This window comes from Acanthopagrus latus, chromosome 15, assembly GCF_904848185.1.
Source record: "Acanthopagrus latus isolate v.2019 chromosome 15, fAcaLat1.1, whole genome shotgun sequence".
Lineage (NCBI taxonomy): Eukaryota > Metazoa > Chordata > Actinopteri > Spariformes > Sparidae > Acanthopagrus > Acanthopagrus latus.
In genome coordinates this window covers 19,072,083-19,095,934 of record NC_051053.1, presented here as the reverse complement: position 1 = coordinate 19,095,934, position 23,852 = coordinate 19,072,083, and the positions used below count along the sequence as shown (strand labels likewise).

Below are 23,852 nucleotides of genomic sequence, written 5' to 3'. Positions count from 1 at the left end.
AAGTTATGTGTGGGATATTGATTGCAAACCCACATCGTAAAAACACACCCAGTGTGCTGGTGAAGTGTGTCTGGAATGAGAGGTTTAATCACTTCTTGAGAAAAGAACAGTGAGTTTTGTTTTGAATAGGCGGTGCCTGATACAGAGATACAGACAAATTAGATTCCATAGACTTAAAGTATGATGGGAAACTATCACACAGTTTGGGTTTAAGTGTTACATTTTCTTATAAATTATTAGATATTGAATTTTGCCAGCATGTGTATGTAGATGTATGCATTTAGATGGTTGCGACATGCATGATAAACTCCACTTCGACCTGCTTTTCAATCAAAGTTGCATGTATCTGCGACTTGACATTCCTCTCGTCACACTGACAGCGATTTAAAACATGCAGTCCAGCAACTTTGCATGTTTACAGTGCAGCACACATGAAAAGGTGTTGTGTCAGCTTGGTGAAATGTGTAATTACAACAAGGAAAAGGGTGTCATAAGAACTATTTAGAAGTCACAATGATACAGCAACATTTGAACATGTTGCTTCCTTAATGTGATGCATTTCCTGAGAAGCACAGATCTCAGAATCAGAAATACTTGAACCACAAGAGGGAAATCAGGTTACTTTAAAGTTGCTCCTTCGAAGAGTATAAATGTCACAACACAGAGAAATTACAGAATCAATAATAGGAAATTAAAATATATACAGATAAAAATGTTATGCTTTTACGTTTTCCCGTTTTTTATTTTCACCTTTCCTTCAGTGAAAGATCTTGATAGTTAAAAAGGGCAAAGTCTGCACCAACAGACGTTCCTTATCTCCCACAGGAAACACTGCTCCTTAAATGCCTCATCAGTAGTCTCACCTTTAATTCTGTGACTTTATGACATCACACTATGTCACCATGTTACACATTTGCATAATTTACCCTGAGCGGCTAGTTTGGCATGTCAGAATTGTTTTAGCTCAGCTGCTCTGTTGTCATTAGCAGGGCTGGGTCAGGCATCTGTTAGCTGACCAATCAGGGCAGACCGGGTATTCAGGTGGGGGGTCCTTAAAGAGACAGGCGCTAACAGTGCGTTTCAGACAGAGGGGGAGTACAATTCTGCAGCACTGGATACTGGACAGTATGAGAAAACAGATGCATGTTTTGACCACTGAAACATGTAAACCTTTTCTAGTGGTAACCCAGAATTAAATTATGAACTTGATAATGAGCATAATATGTCTCCTTTAATTATGACAAATGACAACTATATAAAGGGAAATATGTAAAGATATGTGCCTAATACTACACTATATTAGCAGGGTGTTGCTTGGCACTTGGCAAATTAATCTATAGCAAACATGTATTACTCTCCAGAAAAAATCATAACAATGAAAGAATGTTTTGGCTTGATTTCTCATGAAAAGTTTTTGTGGTGTTGGAGTATTTAATCCCATGTTTACCTTGTTAAGATTTATCCAGTAATCACAGAAAGTCATAGGACAAACCTCAAGTCTATCATCTCCAACATTTCAGGCACTCTTGCCAACAGTAAAGAGCAAAAGGATCATATTCGGAGCACACTGGCAGTAGATGTGTCAGAATATAATAGTAGCCAAAGAATGATGTATGAGAGGGAATATGGTAGTAAAACCTGCAGAGAAATGGAAGAGTGAATGTGTCGTGTAAAATTAAGTGCTGCCATTCTCTGCAAATCTTACAGGGGCACTTGAAAAACAAAACGTTCTCCATTTCCCTACATAACTTTCCCTACTGAATGTCAAATTTAACTATATGATAAAAACTCTGTGGACCTTTTTAACTGTGTGTCTGTATTTTGTGTGTTTTCAGGCCAGGAAGAGGACGGGCGGAAGGTTTTGGTCCTCAGTTACCCCCAGTATTGCCGCTACCGCTCAGTGTTGGTGCGGCTCAGAGAGCAGCCGTCCTCTCTGCTCATAGACCACACAGTGCTGGCGCTGGGCGGCATCGCTGCGTTGGGCGGGAGCACGAGGATCCTGTACTGCCGCGACACCTTTGAACACCCCACCCTCCTGCAGAACGAGAGCATCTGTGACGAGTTTGGTGAGTGTGGCAGCTGGAGATTTGATTGTAGCCTTTAGATAAGTTATCATATTAGCTCATCTGAAATGCCAGCAGCCATTACCATGGCAGTTTATGGCATTTGGAGTGTTACACATGGCCCCATGAAACATCAAACTCCTCATGTCCTGAGCCCTGAATGTAATCACGCACTTAAAGCTACTTTTCACAGCACGGTTCATCTCAAACTTTCAATTATGTCATTTTGGTTACCCTAACCATTTGTTCAAGTCTGCTTTTAGTGGAAAATGGACAGTGTTTGCACTTTTTGGGCCAAGCAATTTAGCTCCATTGTGCTTCATTGAGTAAATGTGCTTGAGTCCATTTAAAATTGTAATTTCTGAAAGAGCTGCTTATCAAAATGAAGACCACCAAAGGGAAACGCAGTGGAAGTTACTGTAATATTTGGGTTGCAAAGCCAAATGCAGTTGCTATCCTGTGAAAACACAATTATCTTCAAAACAGCTGTGTTTTAACAAGCTGAGAAAAACAGCTCTATTCACACCGTCTTGGAAAAGCATTTTCTTGAATAATCTAATTAATTTTTAATGTCCACCTATTTTCCCCATCAAAATCTGTTTGTGGACATCAGGGACAGCTACTACATGTGTGAAAAAAGTTGTGTAGAGTGTATTGTGGCTCTAGATTAGTGCTGGGCAATACATCGATATTGTATTATCATTATCATGGACACTGGATATATTATTTGGTAAAAAAAAATGTAATCACAAAATTTGGATAAACATGGTTTTCACTTGACTAAGCTAAGAAAGGCTTTTACTGCAACAGTCATTTGTCTGTATAATGATGTAAAAAAAGACAGAGTCTTCAACGGAAACTGGAATTCATATATCTGTTGTTTGAGTCATTATAAGGAAGTCAGTTCTTCATTTTTCCAAAGTTTTAATTAAGTTTTGTTTGGAGATCATTAGTTTGTGTGCTGTGGTCCCATCTACTCATGACTCCTATTGTTTCTATTATAACTCTTCTGTTTGTCCTTTTTGTCCTTTTATTGCTCATCTAAACGGAACATACTTCTAATCGATGGTCGTCTAGCTTAGTTAATTAAGACTGAAAGACTAAGATTAGAAATTCAATACAATACAAATGACCATCATTCACTTTTAATATGCTTTTTATTTAGTCTCAGTTCATGTGTCCCCAGGCAGGTCTCTCTGTTTACGCGCACAAGTGACCGCCATTCAAACACCCTCACCAGTCACACCTATGAAAAGCATTCTGTGGTTCCAGTGAGGAATTTTGAAGTGCTGGAACATGTCTATTTGCCATTCACGGTGCTCACCCTGCCGCTCATGAATCCACACATTTTATTAACCCCAAGCTGGGCTAAAACAAAGGAATAATGTGATTCATCTCTCTTTATATTTCCTCTGCTCGGTAGCACTGTGCTGCTCAGCGGGCTCTTGTGCAGCATCAATTTGACATTCACAGTAACGGCTCCTCTGGTCAAAAGTCATTGTTTTTCTTTTCCTGTAAATTTGCCAGTAGGTAATTGCATTTTAAGAGAGCGTCAGAGGTGAGACCAGAAGGGAAAACGGTTTTAGGCATAGGAAAATAAGTTATGAATAGTAACGCTAACATCCTGTGGCTGCTGTTGCTCATTCAGTTGGCTCAATAATGCCATTCCTCTGTGAGCCACATTTAAGCTAAAGGTTTATTTTCAGAGCCTAAGGGAGCTCTACTTTTTTTTGACTAAGGATTTCTAATGTTATTCACATGAAGGTTTACTAGGTTTGAAGCAAGCTTTTATTTCTGTTGGAATTGCTGCTGGGAGACTTGTTTGTGATTTGTTTCAAAACAGCAGAGCCAAGTAATTTCCATTACACTGCCAAGTGAACTAAAGCCTCAAGGGCGTCTTACTTATAGGCACAAACACACACACGCTATGTTTGCACATATGCACTCGGAAACATACACAACTGCTGAGTAAAGTTCTCCTGCCATTTACGGGCTCTGTATCAAAAAGCAGCTATAAACGCCATATTAAATTCACCTTTATTAGGCTAAATACCAGCACTGTGGACACGTTAGAAGTAATACTGTGCAGCTGTGAAATATTAAAAAGTTAAAATTTGATGTGAGGGAACAATTTCTCCTGTGCTTCTCTCAATGCTAATTCTGACCTTTTGGATTCAGCCAAATCTGCTGTGGCAGTTCTAATAGCCGTCCGTCTTGTCTAGGCTAATTCATGAAAGTGTGTCAGGCTACCTCAGGGGGTAGAGAAGACGAGAGAGACCTCAGGAAAAAAAAAAGTGCCATAGCAGATTTTTCAGCGAGCCTGTTGGTACAGTATTGTGTGAAATGTAGCCATCAGAATCAGATGAAAGCTTGTTGGTGAAAATCTAGTCTATTCTTGGTAGCTCCGGTTATGTATTCATCACAGCACTACAGTGGAGAGGCAGCGATTAACTGATTTCACTCTTAACTGTCAAGGTTTTGTCACTGTGCAGGCTCAGCCACAATGACGGTTTTTCTGTTCTCGCTCTTACAGAAAGGACATTGTGGTACATATTTTTTTGTGTACAATCATTGTACGGGGAGGAAAATGAAATAAACATAGAACACTTTGACTTTACTGCAAGATGTTCAAGATCCCTATCCAGATACCAATGTGAAGTTGAAGTACAAGTAGTGATTTCAATGTTGATTTCCACTGGAAAACTGCTTGATATTCAGTCTTATTTCACCCTCTTTTCATCCAGCTGAATATATAGTTTAAAAAAAGGTGTGTAATCATTTTGATATTTTTTTTTATTTGTAGGATGAAAAGAGACTATTGATAGTGTGAAAGTCATAATGCATGGATAGGCGAAATGTGGCGTACGCAGTTGATGTGTCACATAAAATGTCACAGATGTAAAACGATATAAGCTGGAGCAAAGCAGGTAGAGTGGCCGTCCATCGGCCAGGAGGTTGAAGGTTTGATTCCTGCCCTCCCAGTAATATTTGACAAGTATACATGAATGTGCAAAAATAGGAGCCTGTCTTCATTTTGCAAATTTTGCAGATGAATACCAGTATTGCAGATCTTTGTGAAATACAGTCTAAATATGAACACTGAATCAATGTTCAAGCGTCTTTTCATTGGTGACCACAGACCTTTTTTAAAACATCTTTTCAACAGGCTCACTGGGTACTTCAGTGGCAAGTTACTTAATGAAACACTGAGTTGGAGGGGGAATTAAATCTAAACGTGCCACCCACAATCAACAGAGTAGCAGTGTGTTAAGAGTCGGGCTTTCAGTGTGATGTACAGTAAACCAGCGGCAACAAATCAGGGAAAGGAGCTTTGCACATAAACACTCACCAAAACAGCATGTAATCCCCTGAAGGGCATAATACCTACATAAGAGATTCTCTCAATTTCTTTCTCTCCATTTGACTAAAACTGCACTTTGACTGGACTTTTTGTTTGATTGCATTATTAGATATTATTTTGTGCTGTAATATGACCTACAGGAAAGAGGTCATGGATGGATCAAGAAATCCTTTCTGATGTTCATTAAGATTCAGGATAGGATATTTCTGGACATTTTGTACATTTCTCTGGGATTAATTCATGGATCTTAATGAAAAAAAATGCGCATATTTAGGCAGCTGGTATCTGCAATGTATGAATGAGTATGAAAGGGGACTGTTGTTTTATTTCTGTTATTTTTAGTTTCGAAAGTCAGTGACTGTTAAAGACAAAAGCCAGCAAAGAAAATGTAGGGACCAAAAACAATAAAACCTCTTATTGCAAACGCCTTATAATCCTGATTTGTCTTATCTTATAAAAACATATAGTAGTCAGCAGTATATGTTTTTTTTTAAAATCCGAACACGTCTAGTTTACTCTCATTATTATTTATCTCAATATTTTGGCGGTGAGTTATAAAAAATCAGCACGTCCGGCCGCTCTTGTGTACATAATGACTCTGATATCCTCAATATTTGCTCTGACTTTACTCAGTGATGTAAGGTCGTCCCTGATAAGACAATGATGTTTGTCGGAGACTGCGCTTTTTCCAGTCCCATCTATATTCATGTTTTCTCATCCACGTCAGTGGCGTGCTTTTGAACCAGCTTGAGTGAAAACTGCGGTTGCGTCAGTTACCAGGTCTTTAGTCCTGTGATCCATATTTATGTTGAGCATCGCCTGTCACCCCTGCAGCTGCTTTCCTCACGGGGAATGACACAGTTTTTGTTTATAATTATCATGCATTCTCTGCCAGCGTGGATTGATTATACCCAGGCTACTTTGTGTCCCCAATTTAATTTCTTGCCAGGAGGAGTGTAACATCACCACTGCACAATCACAGAAAGAGAAGACAGATATTCTTTACAGCTCTTATTGTGTGAACATACTGAAAGGAAGCTCTTATACAAACCTTAAGATAAAGAAGGTCTCACTAACACTCCTGTGCTATAATAATAATGGCATTACCCGGGCTCCTCTGCTGTGAGAAAAAGCCAGAAATAGTTTCGAGTGGGCTAGGCCTTTGCAGCGCTGAATGACAAATGACAAGGTTCAAGGTTTTGTTATTATTAGTTGTCATGGTTCTCTCGAGTATTACTCACATTCACTTGGCATGGATACTGTATGTGCGACAAAGCAATAACATAAACATTTGTAAGCTCGACCTAGAGGCGCTGTTTATGATATATTTAAACTGAGCATCTGTCATGGAAAATATTATCAGCAACATTCCTCCCATTTTCTCCGATTCTGAAGTTCTGACCTTCCTCTCCACCCCGTCAGAAACCCAACACCGCATGTGTGCATGTAGCTTAAATCAACAGCATTTTAAAAGTTAGTGAGGTAATCATGAAGCAAAGCAGTTGAAAGAAGCAGTCCCCCCCTCGTCCTCCTCTTCTTGCTCTTTCTCATTTGTCCTATATTCCCCAGGTCTCTTTCCTTGGCACAGAAACTATATTTTTCATGCTCAGCTCAGTTTGTTTTGTTTGAGATCTCTCTCACTCAGTGCTGGTTTGATTTTTATTAAAAAGAAACATTTTCAGTGCAATCCTTTGGAATCCTTTTTCGTAATCCTCCGGGGTGGGAGGGGTATAAAAAACTATTTATTGCTTCAGTATATTAACATTGTCCAGATGCACCGATCAAGAACATAATTTTACATTCTATTTTTGTAATGCGGTGCGTGCGTGCTAGTTTTTGTACATCTGTGGCTTTATTTGGTCGTGCTTTGTGTGTATGTATGAGGATGTTTCTGCATGTCTGTGTTTGACAGGGAAAAAAAAGATTTCCTTTCTTCTCACTGAAACTGGTTACAGAGGAGGAGAGAAATCTGTAAAGCAGTAAACATGCTTTAACTTGTAGATAATATCTTTAGAAACATTCAGTCCTGCTAGCTTGATTGGGCTGGGTCACCAGATGAACATACAGCATGATGTTATTGTTTCCACAACTTGAACCACTTTCTCGCTCCCTCTTTAAACGTGAGATCAGATTAGATCAAATATGCATACGCCAATATCGTCCCATGACAGCCCCGTCTGTTAATGTAATAGGCAAACTGCTTGCTAAGCTCGTGTTTTCCCATCTCCTCTGCAGATTTGTGTTAACCACCGGCCCATGAATTTTTCATCGTCCATATGTCATGGTATACAGAGGCCATGGAGGAGAAATTCTGAGGAGAAAGAAAGAGTACATAATGTAGCTGTATAGTCAGATTTCATTATCATGACACTCACTGTGTATAACAGTGAAATGAACATCTGGTGAAAGTCCACTGATACAACATCATGTCTTAACACATCTGTAAAATGAAATGTTTACATGAAATAAAAGATAGATATTTTTCCAGTATAGTCTCTTTTACACAGCATATAGCTTGGTATGGCATGCTGAACACACTGTGAGCAGGATGCTTCTTTTTTATTACTCTGATATACTGGGTACACACACACAGAATCAATCCCACAGTGCTACTTTAACTAAAGCACTTTCTTTGACTGGCGTCAGCAGCATTAGCATGACTTTTTGGCTGAATACTGCACAATCTTCCTGATTATCCCTATTATGTCACCAGCAGCACACCAGCTCTACACGTATTGCTTTGCATTGCTGCTGCTTATCTATTTTTAGCAAACAGCACAGATGAGATAAACATGCATCTGGCTATAGGCGAGAGACAAATCAAAGGTCCAGAACGTGTTATTTACAGTGCAAAGGTTGAGGATAATTGATGAGAAGACGAAGAAAAACCCCGCAGGTGGAGTCTTACTTCAGTTGTAAGGGTCGTAACATGACATGATCTCCACACTTTTTAAAATCCTAATTTTGATCTCCACATTTTTACAGTTTCAGTTTGATTTTCTCACTAAAATTTCTCTAAACAGTGTCCTCTGCCTATCAGCTGTCAAAATCCAAATGAGAGAAGAGCCGAGTCATTAGCCACAAGCTTAAGAGCAGCAGTAAGAAATTTATAGACTTCACATGTTCTGGGTTTTGCCTCTCACGCTACATATGCTCAACACTCTGAAAAAACATTGAAACCTCCGCAGCGAAACTGTGAAACCTGTGAAAAAATAGTATCAAAATAATATTAAAGATCCCCTCTACCTGTATATTTAGGCATACATGTAAATATTTTTTCTAATGTGCATCTGACATACACACAAAGGCAATATAAATGCCAGATTAAACTCCTTAACATGGCAACAGACACTTTTCACATGACATCACTTCACTGATTCCTGATCGATCAGCAACTGCAAAGGGCAATGGATAGTGAAAATCGGGACACATTTCAAGCAGTAGCAACATTTTTTAAAAAACTATTAGCCAAGGTTAGCATTCGACCACTTCCAAGCTATTGTTAAGTCACATTTTTACTATACATTGTCTTTTCAGTCGCTGATCAAGCAGTTCAGTCATGATTATTTGTCAGATTCACTATGTTTATAGGAGTAGCAGGACAACATTTCCCATGTTCGCCGTGAGAATATAGTCTATTACTTCCCCCTCATTAAAAATTCCAGAATATATGAATATACAAATATTTCACAAGTTGGCTGCATACAAGATGTCTCCTCTCCTCTTCACTGCAAAGTCCATTCTCTGTGTATGTGTGATGTCACAAATCATGCCCCTAGAAAATCAGCTTTCCAGTGTTGAACTCTGCATACACATATTGTTTCTACACAGTGAAGCTCAAACATTCAGCTGTAGGAACAAGAAGAAAACATATTTTTGACTGGAGGGGGCTTAAAATATTAGATAAGGCAGTAAAGGACAGTTGTCTTTTTAGTAAAGATCCCCTTGGGGATAAAGCGTTTTTAAGTAGGGATCATTTACACAGCATTTCTTCTTTTGTTAGACTAATATTAATATGATGTCACTGAAGTATCTTAATATCTAGATTTATATAGTCATGGAAAGTGCAGGATAAAACATCCACATATTTTAGTTTGCTCTCAAAACCTTTGCATATTTTACTTATTTATAAGACTTCCTGGCATTTTATCCTTTACTACAGTGTGAAAATCTGTGTGCAGTAACATAAAATGTACTTTTATATAGTTTATAAAGTTTTGTCACCTTTTTATAGTCAGACTATCATCACGTTATTGCAGCTGTGACTGAAATCTCTCCTGTTGCCTCATTTATGGATCCTTCGACATCCAGTATATATCTCTATCTACCTAACAGGAGCCATTTTACATAAAAGTAAAGACCAAATCACATTACCATACTGGATGTGTGGTACAATATCCTGTCAACACATTGTGGATTATGAATCAAGTGGCTGACTGTCAAACACTGGATGTTGGAGCGTCCTGGAACGCACCACTAAAGAGTTTTCAGACTGGCTCCTGCTTGCAACTGCAATACCAAAACATGTTGGCGATGAAAAAAAAACAATAAAGGCGCTAAAGTGTTGACTCTGAAGGATCACTCAACAACATTTCATGTCTCTGCCCGTTGATTGTTATAGCAAGCTGAATGCCTCAACTTCAGGAAGTCAATATATTGTAGTTTAAATGTTGGTAGTGAAAAGGCACAAACTTGTCCTCCCGTGGTAGGTGATTATCCACTTTGTTTTGATGGTTACAAATGATTTGACAGGTCATTATCAGGTTTGGAGATAAAAAAAATAAAATTAAAAAAAAAAATCTTTCGAAGCAGTGTTGTAATTTAATCCTCTGATGAATTGCAGAGCGTGTTATTAATTACTTTACACTTCAGCTGACCAGTCCAGCTTGACCTCATTCATAATGGCTTAGATGATTACTCCATTAATACACTTGTCAAATGGGGAAGAAGCACTGTCGGCAAGCCTGATTTAAATCGAGCACGATTATATTTACACGCCAAAAAGATGTTGTAAAGGACGTCACATTGAGTCATATTATCACAAAACATCAGATGTGAGTTCCCCTGAATGTGTCTAATACAAATTACAGAACAGCATGTTGCAACCTGGAGTGAGCATGTCTGACTCATCATCAGTGTAACTGTAGATGCTGTTTACAAAGTCTGTCTCTGCCAGCGAGGCTGCTGTAGAAACAGCCCTCTTAAGCCTCTGGGTTAAAGTGTCGAGGATCTTTCACACGTCTGCAGGTGGAGGCCTGTCGACAGTTGTTGTCCCTGAAAAGATCTTGTGTAACTCAAGTGACGTTGAAAATCATTGTTACGCCACTTACAACATGATGGTAGCAGAGGATTACACTGTAACTGATGGCTGTGATTGATGTTTCCAGTTTTCTTTTACAAAATGATGCAGAGATTTCCTGGAAAAGAGAACGCCTACATTAACAATGTCATTACTGGCAGCTAATTTGGACATTATTTTTTAGAACACTGCTGTGGTGGGGGAGTTTGAGATCACTGATAAATGTAACTATTATTCGAGTTCTGGGCTTGAATACAATTTTGAGGTAGTATTTCCATTTTATGCCTTTCATTATATTTTCACACTTTTTGTTTATATAGAACATATTGCAGATAAACATGCTCAGGCTGATTTAAAGTTGATAAATTTCCAGGGAAGTTCACTGTTTCTGTGCACTGATGTTATTATACACAGTAAAAGTTTACTGTTAAACTATAAATACCCTGCCCTCCCATCTTTAGTGTATGATAGCCACAATAAAGTGACTTAGTTAATGTAGCTTTTGAAATTGAAGCTACTTTCAGGTCAGTGCCTGTTTTTGAATTATTTGTAGATGATGTGAATAAACTCCTTTTATATTCCTAAAATACAATACATTAGCATATATACAAGGAAAAATGAGACGAGAAATAAAAGTATCCATTGGCCCATTTTGTCAAGGGAATGATGATTATTTGTAATCACCCTGGCTTAATGCTTTGTAGCTTTTCAAGATGATGAAGTCCCCATGATTGGGCTCATTGGCCGACTCTATCCCATCAAGTGTAACTAGAGCGTGATCTATTAGAATACATATGTTTTATTGATGTATGGGCTTCGTGTTTATCCTGGCATTCATTTATTTATAGGTCGATGCTGTGATTTTTTTTTTCCTCCAGTAATGAATAGGATAAGCCTTGAAGCTTATCCACTGCTCCCTTTCATCTCTCCCTCCCTCCTTCCCTCCCTCCATCTCCCTCCCTCTCTCTCCTCTCCCTCTCAAAAAGCCAAATTGAAATACTGTATTTTTAAAGCCCTGGTCCTACTGAGTTGTTGCTGCAGTCTGTCAGTATCAATGATGTGGAAGCGTTTGAAGGTTATCCCGTTTTTAGCAAATCCCTCCACATTATATAACTTTGACTCTGTTTTACATTTGGCCCTCTCGGAACAACAGGGCGTGTATTTGTGACAGTCCCTCTGTGCGCTCTGAACATTTCTTTTGCAGAATGGGATTTCTTTTTTCAATTTCCTCTCCTGGAACAATAGCTGTTAAGAAGCACTTGCTTAAAGTTAAAGCGACATGTTCACTTGTCGGTTATTCACATCCTGTATTGTGTTTTAGTTTGTTTGTTGTTGTCTTGACAGCAGAGCAGCGCCGTTAGTTGTTACAGATTAAACACACACAGAAATATGTGCGACTTCAGCCAGCGCCAATGAGATTTTTCTGGTATGATTCACCAAGCATGTGTGTGTGTGCGTTGAGCTAAATACTTGGTGATATTATTAAGTTCTCCAGGGTCAGAGGTCACTGCATTCTTCAGTGTGTGTGTCAGTCAGTGGATCTGGGTTAAGATTAAACCACGCCATGTCTCGAATGTGATGTGTGTTAATAAGTGCTTAACAGGCGACACTACCATCATGAGGCAATCACATGAGGTGGACAGAGCGAAAGAAAGTAGAGAAAGAAAAAAAGAAAGAAGGACGACATGAGAGAAGAAGGAAGCTTATATTTTACTGCAAATTAAGTTTGTGAGATTTCCCTTGTAAAACATGCAGCTCTGTGACTGCGTGCCATAATTTCCTATTTACTTTGCAAATGGAAAGCTTGAGCTGACAGCCTTTATGAGTTTGCGCTGTGGCAAAGTACACACATTCACACCCCTGTCGAAACACACACCCGAATGAATCCGATGAGAATGATTTCATAATCCGTCGCAATAATAAACTTCTTTGAACAGTTTAATTGGCTCTTCCTGGAACGGCACGGCTCCGCTTCATTTGATCTGATGAAAGAGTAATGTTGCTTCTCCCCAGGGGGAGCATGCACAACAGCGCACAAATAATGAATTAAGAGCACTACCCTTCTTTTTTTTTTCTTTCTTTTTTTCAAATGACTGCAATAATAAAGCAAGAAAAAATTATACTGCACTCACACCCTTTTCCCCCAAAATTGCTTTCATGTTTACTTGCTTATGTATTTAATTTGCCGAGCTTGTTTTTAAGTGAAAATAATCCTGATTTCCTGTAAGGGTAATGGATTGAGGTCACATGGAAAATTGATTGTCAGCTGAAAGCACCATTGTCGTTAGAAACATTTGGAAAGGATCCAGAAACATTCCTCATGTGTGATGCTGTGAGAAGTCACACTTACTGTACACTGTTCAGAAAATGCTAGTACCTTGAATAGCCGGCATGGCAAGGAGTGAAATTTGATTTGAAGGCATGCGGTGTATGTAAAATGGAAATTGAAGTAGGCTATGCAAAAAGCGAAAAGGGAATATGTAAAATTGAAACTGACAAAGTCATGATGGTTTGGGGAGAATGTCCTCGTCTGGCGGCTGAGGAATATTAACAATGACAGTCTGAATGGAGAGTCTGTGTACAGCAACAGTGTGGTCACAGGAATGAGCTCATTACTGGCATGTGCACATACACTCTCACATTTATTCTAATATTACAATGGTGGGAATATTCCATTTACTTCTGCTAATTGTAACCCCTAACATGCCTGATCCTGAGGGCAGGGAAATCAGTGTAAAACCAAAACCATAACCTCAACCCAAATTATCCTCAATTCTGTCCCCTAAAAAATCTTCTCTCTCCCTAGTCTGGCTTGGCTGGAAATCCTCTCTCTCTCTCACACACGCACACACACACTTCAACAAGAAACTCAAAAAAACGATTGACATGATATTATAAGTGTGAGATAAAAATATGGGAGTGTATTTTTAATGTCCTGGTAAACACACGCTTGCCGGGATGTGGGCTTGTCTCCATGGCAACGCCAGTCAGAGCGTGCCCGGCGTAGCGTTATGACAGGTCTCTCCTGATGATGATTGATAATTACTACCTGACTTGTTGTCCCCGTCTCCACAAACATATGGCGGGAGCTGCCCTCCGCCGTATATCTGCCAAAATGTTCCCTTTTCTGATAATAGCTTTTTAATGTTGCATTTTGTTGTGCATGCAAAGCAATCACACACCACCACCACCACCACCACCACCACCCTACACTCCCCACCAACCCCACCCCTTTGTAATTACATTTGCTGCCGCTCACATAATTATTACAGAAAGGAAAGAGAAATAGATAGGAGAAGCAGGAGAGCGGGAGAGAAAGTCAAAAAGAGGCGGTGGGTGTGGGGGGTGGGGGGGGATTGATTTCACTTTGAATTGATGTGTTCCTCCCAGTGCTGCTGAATTTAAATTTGACAAATTGTCAGGATCAACACAAAGAAGCAGCATTTTATTTATTTATTTATTTATTTTACGGTATAGTCACATATTAGAATATAAACACCAGATAATAGCAGGAGTGGTGGGTTGGGTAGTTTAAAATGGCAAGCGAGACTCTTTATTCCATATCCGCGTGCGCAGTATTTTATTATGCGGTGTGTTTGCATGCATAAAGCTCATATTTAGATGCAATTGGAAGCAATCTTGTTATATTCACAGAGGCCATAGACGAGGACATCAGTCTATAAACATGATTTATCTACTGCACACTATCTGCCGAGGCATTAGCATAGACCCTCCATTGTGGATCTTATTACCTGACTGTATGCAGAAAACTCAGACTAGGACTTCAGACCTGACCAGCATTTTAAACCTCAGCCAAACTCAAATTAATCATTAAACTGGCTTCAGTTAGTATTCCTCTTAAGATTTTTTGCTCTCTTGAACCTGAAAAAAAAAACAAATTGGGACAGTTGAGATGAGTTTATATGACAAAAAAAGAGTTAATGACTCAATTTTTTCTCAAAGTTTGCCCATTGTCTTAGATTGATTACAATTACGTTTATTCTCTTTGGTTTTCTTTGTACATGGGAGCCAAGAAGGTTATGTTTTTGCTGGTGTCCTTGTGTTTGTTGGTTTGTTTATCAGCAGGATAACACCAAATCTGCTGAAGAGTTTTCAACAAAACTTGGATGGAGGATTGGCCACAGCCTAGAATAGACCCCATTTACCTTTGGTGGGGGGACATAGGAACTTTTTCTCTCTGTCTGTAATATTATAAGGCATTATAAGGCAACATTGTTGTAAATTTCTCAGGGAGTAATGCATGGTAAAACACGCACATTTAGGTGGCTGTTATTTGAGAGTGAGTACAGTTTCATGTGGATCCAAATACAAATCTGGATCTAGCAAGTAAAAGAAAAGGGTTATGATAAAAACAAATAAATTGAAATAAATATAAGCATTAAAATCATGAAAATGTAGAAACTCACTTCCAAGAGAAAAATGATTGAATTTTGAGTCTCATGCCTTCCATTCATCCATCCATCCATCCATTCATCCCACCCAACATTGGGCAAGTGGTTGGGTACATCCTGAACAAGTCCTCAGTTCAGTTAACAATCAGCCATCTTCCAGATTCACTTTAAAGTTACACAGTGTTGCTTTCATAATATTTTATTTGATGTCGAATCAGGCGAGTTTGAATTAAATGGACTGTTTGGCCTTGGCAGAGGTATGCGCTCTACTGAGAGCCATTGTAGTTTTATTATTATTTTTCTCTACTCTATCTAAACAGTTTATTGGCCTCATTGACCTCAGCTTCCAGGAACAGGGACATTATCAGTAGCACTCTCACTCATTATGTCTTCTCTTCCGCAAGCTAAATCAGATGAGCTTATTAGGCCCACGGTGCCTGATTTAACATGCCTATAGCGCCATATGGGCAGGACAGCTCGTCCACCTATATCCCATTGGTTCGTATAATACGTGGTGCACCTGCAGTGGAAATGTGAGTCATTTCTAATAGTGTGTGATTGAGGTCTGCCACAGGCTACGGCAACAGACAGGCACTGTGAAGGAGATAATGATGCATGCACACACAGCTGTCAGTCAGCCAGCTAAGGGGAATCGTCTTTGAGGGAAATAAAAACAGACTGTAGCTGATATAATGCGGTATTTGTATAGGAAATGATGGGTTTGGGAAATAGAGTGGAACAGGGATGTCAGAGCTGTTGCAACAAGGAGAATCGATCTAGAGAGAATATCCCCGCAGACCAGAAAATCTCACATGGATTCCTGTCTTTGCAATGTCACTATATTTGTGTGTTCATACGGAACACATGCACATATAGAGAGTGAGTTTTATGAAAAGATGCAACCAAATTGCTAAAAAAGAATGATGTTTTATTACACCACAAGTGGTAACCACACAGATATTTGGTTTAATTTGTTGAGGGGTTCTGTCCTCACCTCTTAATAATGGAGGTCAATTTAATTTAGTTTGTGGTGCTCACAGCGCTGAAAATGACATTGAAATAATCATCATCATCTCTTTCCAGCAACAGTGTTGTTTTTGTTGAACTCCGGTTAATCAGCAGATATTTGAGGATTTATTCCATTTGGTAGAGAGTGGTCGGACACATGTTTGTTTATTTAAAGATATATGCAAACAGATATTTTCGTATATCAACAATGGATCAAGTGACATGAAAGGGATCACTCTGCTCTTTATCACTTCACTCTTTTGCCACATTGTTTTGGTTTTGCTACCCACAATGTTTCTTTTCACTCAAACCGCTCTCATCGACCTTGTTTCAGGCCGCAACAGGCAGCTGTTTTCTGCCAAAAACCTGTTCACTACCAAAAACATCAGACTGACAAAGTTGGCAGCTAACACAAAACCCACTGGGTAAAGGTTACAAAAAGTGTCCCAAAGATCCCTTTATTTTATCTTCACAAACACAATTTCATGCTAACAAATGTTGGAACCCCGTGATCCCTCATCAAACGTACCTAGCTGCCAGCCCTCTTGCCTCCACCAACATTCATGACAGTTGGCTCATAAGTGCGTAATATGAACGTGATACAACACGTCTTGTTGAAATGTCAATATGTTACATAGCCTATGACACATGCAAATGTGAACATATCAGTGGTTTGCAGATACAGTTTGCCAACATTTCATCTTGGGACCGGGCTGATATTTGCCTCAGGGGCTGGTTGTGACCGAAAGAGAACTAAAAGAAGACCTGACTTACACACAGGGAACATGTTGTTTAACAGCTTCCAAGAACTATTCTGGAAAGCAATAATTTGTCAGAGTTGTGTTTTCAGCTTGTTCTGCTGCCTCTGAAAAAAAAAAAGCAATTACTGCATTTTTTTTAAAATGAAATTTTCAGAGATATAGAAACAAACAATACCCATATGGACTAAGTGGTACATTGCTTTTTAAAAGAGAGGCTGTAGTAACTCAACAAGTGATGCGTGTTTTGAGAGACAGACCTGTCTACAAGAAGCTGCTGGGGACCTGAGGATGCGTCTGCTGCACCTCAGGGGACTGTTGTTAGAGCTCTTTTAGTAACAGGCTGGACTAATCCCTGCCTTTTACTCAGATGCATGCTCTAATAGTCTTGTATTACAGTGATTTTCTGTGTGTCAGTAGTCAGGACAAGAGTTCCTGACACAGGTGCTCTCACCGAGCACACCACTGTTCATTGACTCTGAACGCGGGTGAAAAATATAAATTGTCACTGTAGCTGCTCGGTGGTGTTTATTCCTTTTCCTCTCCATCTGTCTCTTTATCTCCATCTATCCTCTTCCCTCCCTCTTTCTGTCCCCCTGTTACATCGGAAGGTGAGGTTGTTGTTGCTGAAGGCCGGGCAAAACTTGGATGCATTTGTGTAATAACTGTAACTAGTATCCATTGTCATGCCTAAGAAGGAGCCAAATGCATTCCTCATTAAATCCAGAATAGCTCTCAGCCACAGGAGTGTAAAAATATCTTCTTATGTTGCAGTTGTGGGTGAAAACAGGCAGGAAAATAACACCACTGATGAAAATATTTCAGTATTACTGATGTGAAATCTGCCTGAGGTTGCCCTAATATGAAACACTGTACTTTTTAAATTCAGCTGTGAAATGTTTTGCACTTTATCAATGATGATCTCCCTCTGTATAATTATGAGAAATTAATTAACACTTGTATCATCTATCAACCTACGGAGGTTTTGATGATTAATAAAAACAGTGTACTCTGTCCACCCACACACTCTGTCTCACTCTGTGGGTGCATTGTGTAATTTCTGGTGATTACAGTGATAGAGATGCTTGAAGTATTACTGTTCATTACATTTTTTTTGTGCTGTCAGTGTGTCTCAAATGGCTCCGTGCAGGAACGTGCCTGGTGTGCAGGAACAGAGGAATAAGTGCTGTCAGATGTGACAAAGTGAGAATTATGAGCGCCTCAGATGTGCCTGTTGTTGGAATGTGAAATTCAACGGTGGACACAGTCGGCAACAGTATGATGAAGAGGAGTAGGTGCATACAACTCACTACTTTAAATATATGGAAAGAAAGCTTTTCATTTGCATACATTTTTATTAAAGGTGCCCTGTGGAGTTTTGTTGTAATGATCCCAGCCCAATCGCTAGCATAGATGTTGGCAATAGATGTTACCACTATGTCGCAACTTTACGTTCCTTTAGGTTACATTTTTTAATTTGATTTTGTGACAACTCTCTCGCTTTTAATCTGGTTAGGTTAAGACTCTGAAACTACTTGGTTAGGGTCAGGAAAAGATCATGTTTTGGCTTAAAATACAGACCTTGGTGTCCAGACCTCTTGTCAAAAATATCCATCTTTTGTTTCCAGAAATACAGCTCAACAGTGTCTCGAGGTCTCCTTAAAAAAATCTGGTGGTGTCACACTTATAAATGCTCTAACCCCATGGTTCCTCATCACAAAATATATCCAGTTTTGTCACCACAAAGACAGCTGGAAATTGTCCCGAGGTGTCATTAAAAATATCCTGTGGTTTCACACTTGTGAAATGTGGCTTAACTCCACCACCGTTCCCTCCAACTCCTGATGTGAATGTCATCAAACCTTAAATGTAACGTTCAGTAAATAACATGAATGTCATAAGGTTATCTGAAAATCTTGGCCAGTATATGTTGTTTTGCTGTAGCTGCATCTCCAAAATCTCTATGACGGAGGAAGTGAGTGAAACTTTATCATAAGCCATTATCAGAACAGTCACAACTATGAGAGGGATACTGGAATTCCCCTTTCATTTTCCTTGAACTGCGTGGCAATAACCAAAGCCAACACAGATGAACATTTTTATAAACTCCTCACTTCTCTCATCTGGATTTTGGTCGCTGGACTGTAGTAAGAGAGATTTAAATGAGTCAAACTGAAACTGTAAAAGTTTCTTATATTACTAAACACATGTTTTTGTTTTTTTAGTATTTTGAAAGCCAATTCTCCATAATTTAAAATTCCAGGAAATGCAAAATGATAGTGTGTGTTCACTGTACAGTATGTTCAGAATGTGCTCAGATATTTAATACCCCAGTTTGCATTGTTTTCTTAAGTTAGTTTCATTCATTCATTGTTTTTTGAACAAGGACAATAAATGTATTGCACCAGATGAAGCACAGTGCTAATCATCATTTGTTGTCCTTGGCTATGTACATATTACAATATAAAAATGGTTAATAAATACACCTGTTAGACAGAGCAATGTGTATCCATTCAATATGTGTATCCATCCATATTTTGCATATTTTTATCCCCCAGATTTTTGCTTTCATCAAAAAAAGCAGTTTGAGCACAATGTGCCCTGATATTTTGCAGAAGAACCCCCATTGTTTTAATGTGTTTGATAACCCAAGACTACAAAGAAAACTTTGACAAGTTATTTAGTTAGAAATGAGCTCTAGATGGAGACATGAGCACAAAAACACCTCCTAAAACTCTGGTCAGAAACACGCAGTCCTTGAGCAAAGATACTTGAAATTTCTCCAACATCGGAGGTCTTTGATGTATAGTGAAGACGCGCCGTCGCCTGTCACTACCAGCTGAGGAATCAGTCATTGCTGCCTTTTTTATATTCTCTCTGGTACTGTTGCCTTGCTGCTTTAGAGCCTCCCTTGTCACATCCCTGTGCCTCCAGTGGAGTTAAAATGTTCCACCAAAGTGTAATATCACTTCACTGATCACACATTTAATGCTCTGCTGCTCTACAGATTAAAGCCTGAGTCTCAGGAGTTGCATCAGAGACTGTTTTGTATCGTGATTTGTCAGGTTTTATTCACCATTTGTGAGGTTGTATTTACTTTGGTTTTCATTCTGACATGTGCTGTTATTGTTTCCCATTTATCATATTTTCATCTCATGAATCATATTCCCTTTAATCCTATTTAATTCCATTTAATTCTCACTTGAGTTACAAAACTCAGCTTCTGTTTCCCATCAAAGAAGTTCCCTTTTTCAGGACTGTTATTGCTTTCATTTTTAAATACATGAAAATGCATCTGCCCGGTGCTTACACAGTTTAAATACTGTCTGTCATGGTGCCTTATGTTTTATGGCTGGCTGTAAATTTCCAACGCACCGATTGTAACCCTGTATGCCAGCCCTGAGTGACCTCCTTTGTCTGTGTGTGGGCGTATTCATAGGTAAAGTTTCATTTGCAAATCCATCCCAGGGGAGGGCTCCTGCTCACCTGCGTGGATAGATATCTGTCCTGAAGCTGCGGTCATTGTGGTCTGCACTCATAGGATGTTTTACATATGACTCTACACTGTGTTTGATTAAAAAAAAAATCTTTAACTCATCTGCTCCTTCACCGTGTAACTCATTAAGGAGTGGCTGAAAACTGACTGAGTGGATCTCTTGTGGAGAATTCACATTCATTGTGCTGCTTAACTAACTGAAATAGTTACCAAATGCTTGCTCTAAAGATCTGGATCAGCATATGTATTGCTTCCTTTTGACCATTTTATCTCAGTGAGACATTACTTGTTCATATAAAAGATGAATTAGAACTACAAAATTGCACTGTAATGTTTTGTATTGTGGTCTTTCCTCTGGGACATAATGTACTGTACAGACACAGTCCTGTATTTCAACATGAATGTTACCTTTGGCTGCGAGCTATGCTGATAATTGTTGAGTGGGTGTCAGGCCTTCAGTGAATTTGCAACCAAGTGAGATGACAAAATATGTCAAAACATGTTTTTCACCTAGCAGCGCTTGTTTTAGTCATGCCTCACTCATCCTCCTCCTCCTCCTCCTTCTCCTTCCTCCTCCTTTTTGTTTGACCTTGGACCTCATTACAGTGTGAGGAAGTTGAAGTTAAACTGTTGAATCAAGAGTGTGATTGAAGACATCAGTGGGTATTTTGTTAAATGAAAGTGAAGATTCTTCTTCACAGTTTGTCTGCACGGGGGATAGAAACTCTTAGATGTTGCTACTTCACACCTGAAGAGTCAAAATAATTGCTGCATCCGTAAAGAGTTCTGCGTTTACTCTGCGCACAATTTTCCTGAATGTTAATGATTGAGCTCCAACGGGTCTTGTAACCCTCCTGTTGGACCAGGGTTGTTTTTGTCTGGCATTAGTAGCTTTTACACTTTAGTATTCCTCAACAACTTTCATAAGTGATTTATTTCAGCTTGACCTTTATCAGCGCCCATAAAATGAATGATCAACATTCATAACAGCCTTGTTGCTCATTTCCATAATATGATTACTAAGGAGATTGCAAAGAAGATTGCAAAAAAAAATGTTAACAATCTCAAAATCACCATGCCAACATAGTGATGTTAAGCAGCTTCAATGTGTTCAGCATCTCAGCATGCTTATATGTTAACAAGATATACTTTATTGTCCCCAAGAGGAAATGTTGCATGGGCAAGAGTGCAGCATACAGCTTGAAAACAGTACATTGGTGACACATATACATGCATTAAATTCTGCCGCGAGAGACCAGAGTTATTTTAACCAAACTATTAAGCAATTTATTTTGATGTGATAATGGCACTAGATAAAAAGAGGATCACCAAATAGTAATACATCCTGAGAAAAACATGAATTTTAACGGTCTTGTGGTGTACCGATATCCCTTGAAATGGCTGTTCTGACTGTTCTATAGGTAACCTGTGCAGACATCTGCAGTTGTGACAGATGTTTTTTTCCAAACTGCGAAATGAAAGCTCAAGGTGGCTGCGCAAGTATTTCTTTCTTTTACTGAGCTTTTTTAATTTCTGTTTGCCAATCAAATACAGGAAAATGTGCACCACCGGAGCGGTTATTTGTCCATCTTCTTTAATGAGGTTTTTTGAAATCACCGTCCTTTTTAAGAGGCAGTCGTTAAGTGAACACATGTAGATATTGAGCTTTTTTTCCTTCACTCGATTTTGTGAGCGTTATCAGAGGAGGCATCCATCAGTCGAATTCTCCAGTCGGCTTGATATGTCTCTCCGTTCCCAGCAGCCTCTCAATCAATCAGTCCATTTTGTTGTGGTTCCCTGTGGCTCTACTCTGTTGATGCATAGAACCGTCAGAACCCTTCCTGAGCTGTCTCTAATGAGTTTTTCATTATCTTTGACATCAACTGAATGGCAATGAAACCGAGGTTTTAGGGGCTGTATTTAATTGAATCTGAGCGGTGAGAAATTATTAGACAAAGCCGTGTTGTAAACGCCGTTAAGAGCTGAGAGCGTTGGGTTGCAACCGGGGATCAAGTTGTCAGGCTGTGCATCTCGCTGCTGACTTCCATGACTCGGGGTTGTGCTCTGTGACAAGACATGATGGATTCACACCCCTGGGAATACCTGTATTTATATACTTGTGTGTGTGTGTGTGTGTGTGTGTGTGTGTGTGTGTTTTTGTGTGGCCTCACCTCCCTCTGACAAGGGAGGGAGAATGCTGTTCACTGCTGTTCAACTTTATGTGTGTGTCTGTGACTGTTGTGTCATTTGTTGTCTATGTGTGTTTGCGTGTTTTTGTATGCCTTCTGGGGTTTGTGAAGGACCAGGCAAGAGTCCACTGGTCACTTCAAGGCACGTCTCCAAGTCAAGTTGACGACCCAGATGAGCAGAAAAGCCACAGACTCAGAAATAAGTAACTGGATGGGAAGTAAAAAAAAAAAAAAGGACTTAGCTTCGTCAGCAGCCGTTTTTTTAATGTCAGTCTGTAGTGCCCATTTTTGGCCTGTTCAGAGAAGTATACTTAAATTATCTTTCTTTTCTGGTACATTGACAAAAACACTTATTGCCCACATAAAGGTAAAAATATCACATCTCCCAGGGTGCTGCAAAATCATTATCTTGTGATGTTGGCTTTGTTTTTCTTTACAGACTATAAATGTCTATGTTTCCATTCCAGAAAATCAATCTGCACAGAGTCAGATTTTCTTTGTGTTATTCTAAAGCTGATGACTCCTCCCTTATGCAACTCTGCCACGAGGAGAGCGAGAAGATCAGCAGTCCTGCACAACTTCTGCAGCAGAGAAAGATTGACCTTGTGTGCCTGTTTGTGTGTGTTTTACAAAAATACATGAATGCACCGTTTGACCTCCAGTTTACAGTAATATCCGCTCGGGTTGTTCCACCTTGCACAGATTGCACTCTATCAATAAGTCAATGAATTTAAACTTGCTCACGGCCGTGTCACTGTGTGTTATGCGGCAGTGTTTTGCTGTAATTGCAGCTTTTTCTTACGCAGCAGTGTTTGACCTGATGAAAAATGTAAACAGACAGGCAGGTTATGTAACTCAGTGTAGGGTGTCAGGAGGGTCAGTGATTGGACTAAAAACAGAAACGCAGTGGGAGCGTGACCTGTGCGACGTTTGCTTTAACTGATGTCACATGTTAAATCGAAATCTCCAGCAAGTCAAAACCTGTCTGTCACAATGTTTGTGTTGTAAAATGCACTGACATGTATTCATCGGTCAGATTTTATCAGCTTAAAGCTCGGTTTATGATTTGATTTTGTTAATGTATGTATTCTCTAGCTTCTTCTGTGAATGCTACAATATGCTGCAGTATTCAGGCAATGAATTCAGCTTATGCTCAAAAATAACCATAAGTAAATAAATAAATAATAAGGGTTTATGTAATTTCTCAGCATTAATGAGTAATTGGCAGAGTAAAAGAGGCAGAGTGAGCAGCAGAATGAAAAAGAA

General features: G+C 39.3%; 1 protein-coding gene across 1 annotated transcript in view; it reads left to right on the top strand.

Annotated features, from left to right (window-relative positions):
* arid5b (AT-rich interaction domain 5B) overlaps positions 1 to 23,852 on the top strand; it is an 82,367-nt gene that overhangs the window by 34,285 nt on the left and 24,230 nt on the right. The window contains exon 4 of the mRNA XM_037123352.1: positions 1,836 to 2,066. Within this exon, the coding sequence (XP_036979247.1) occupies positions 1,836 to 2,066 (231 nt within the window). The remainder of the gene's footprint in view (positions 1 to 1,835; positions 2,067 to 23,852) is intronic.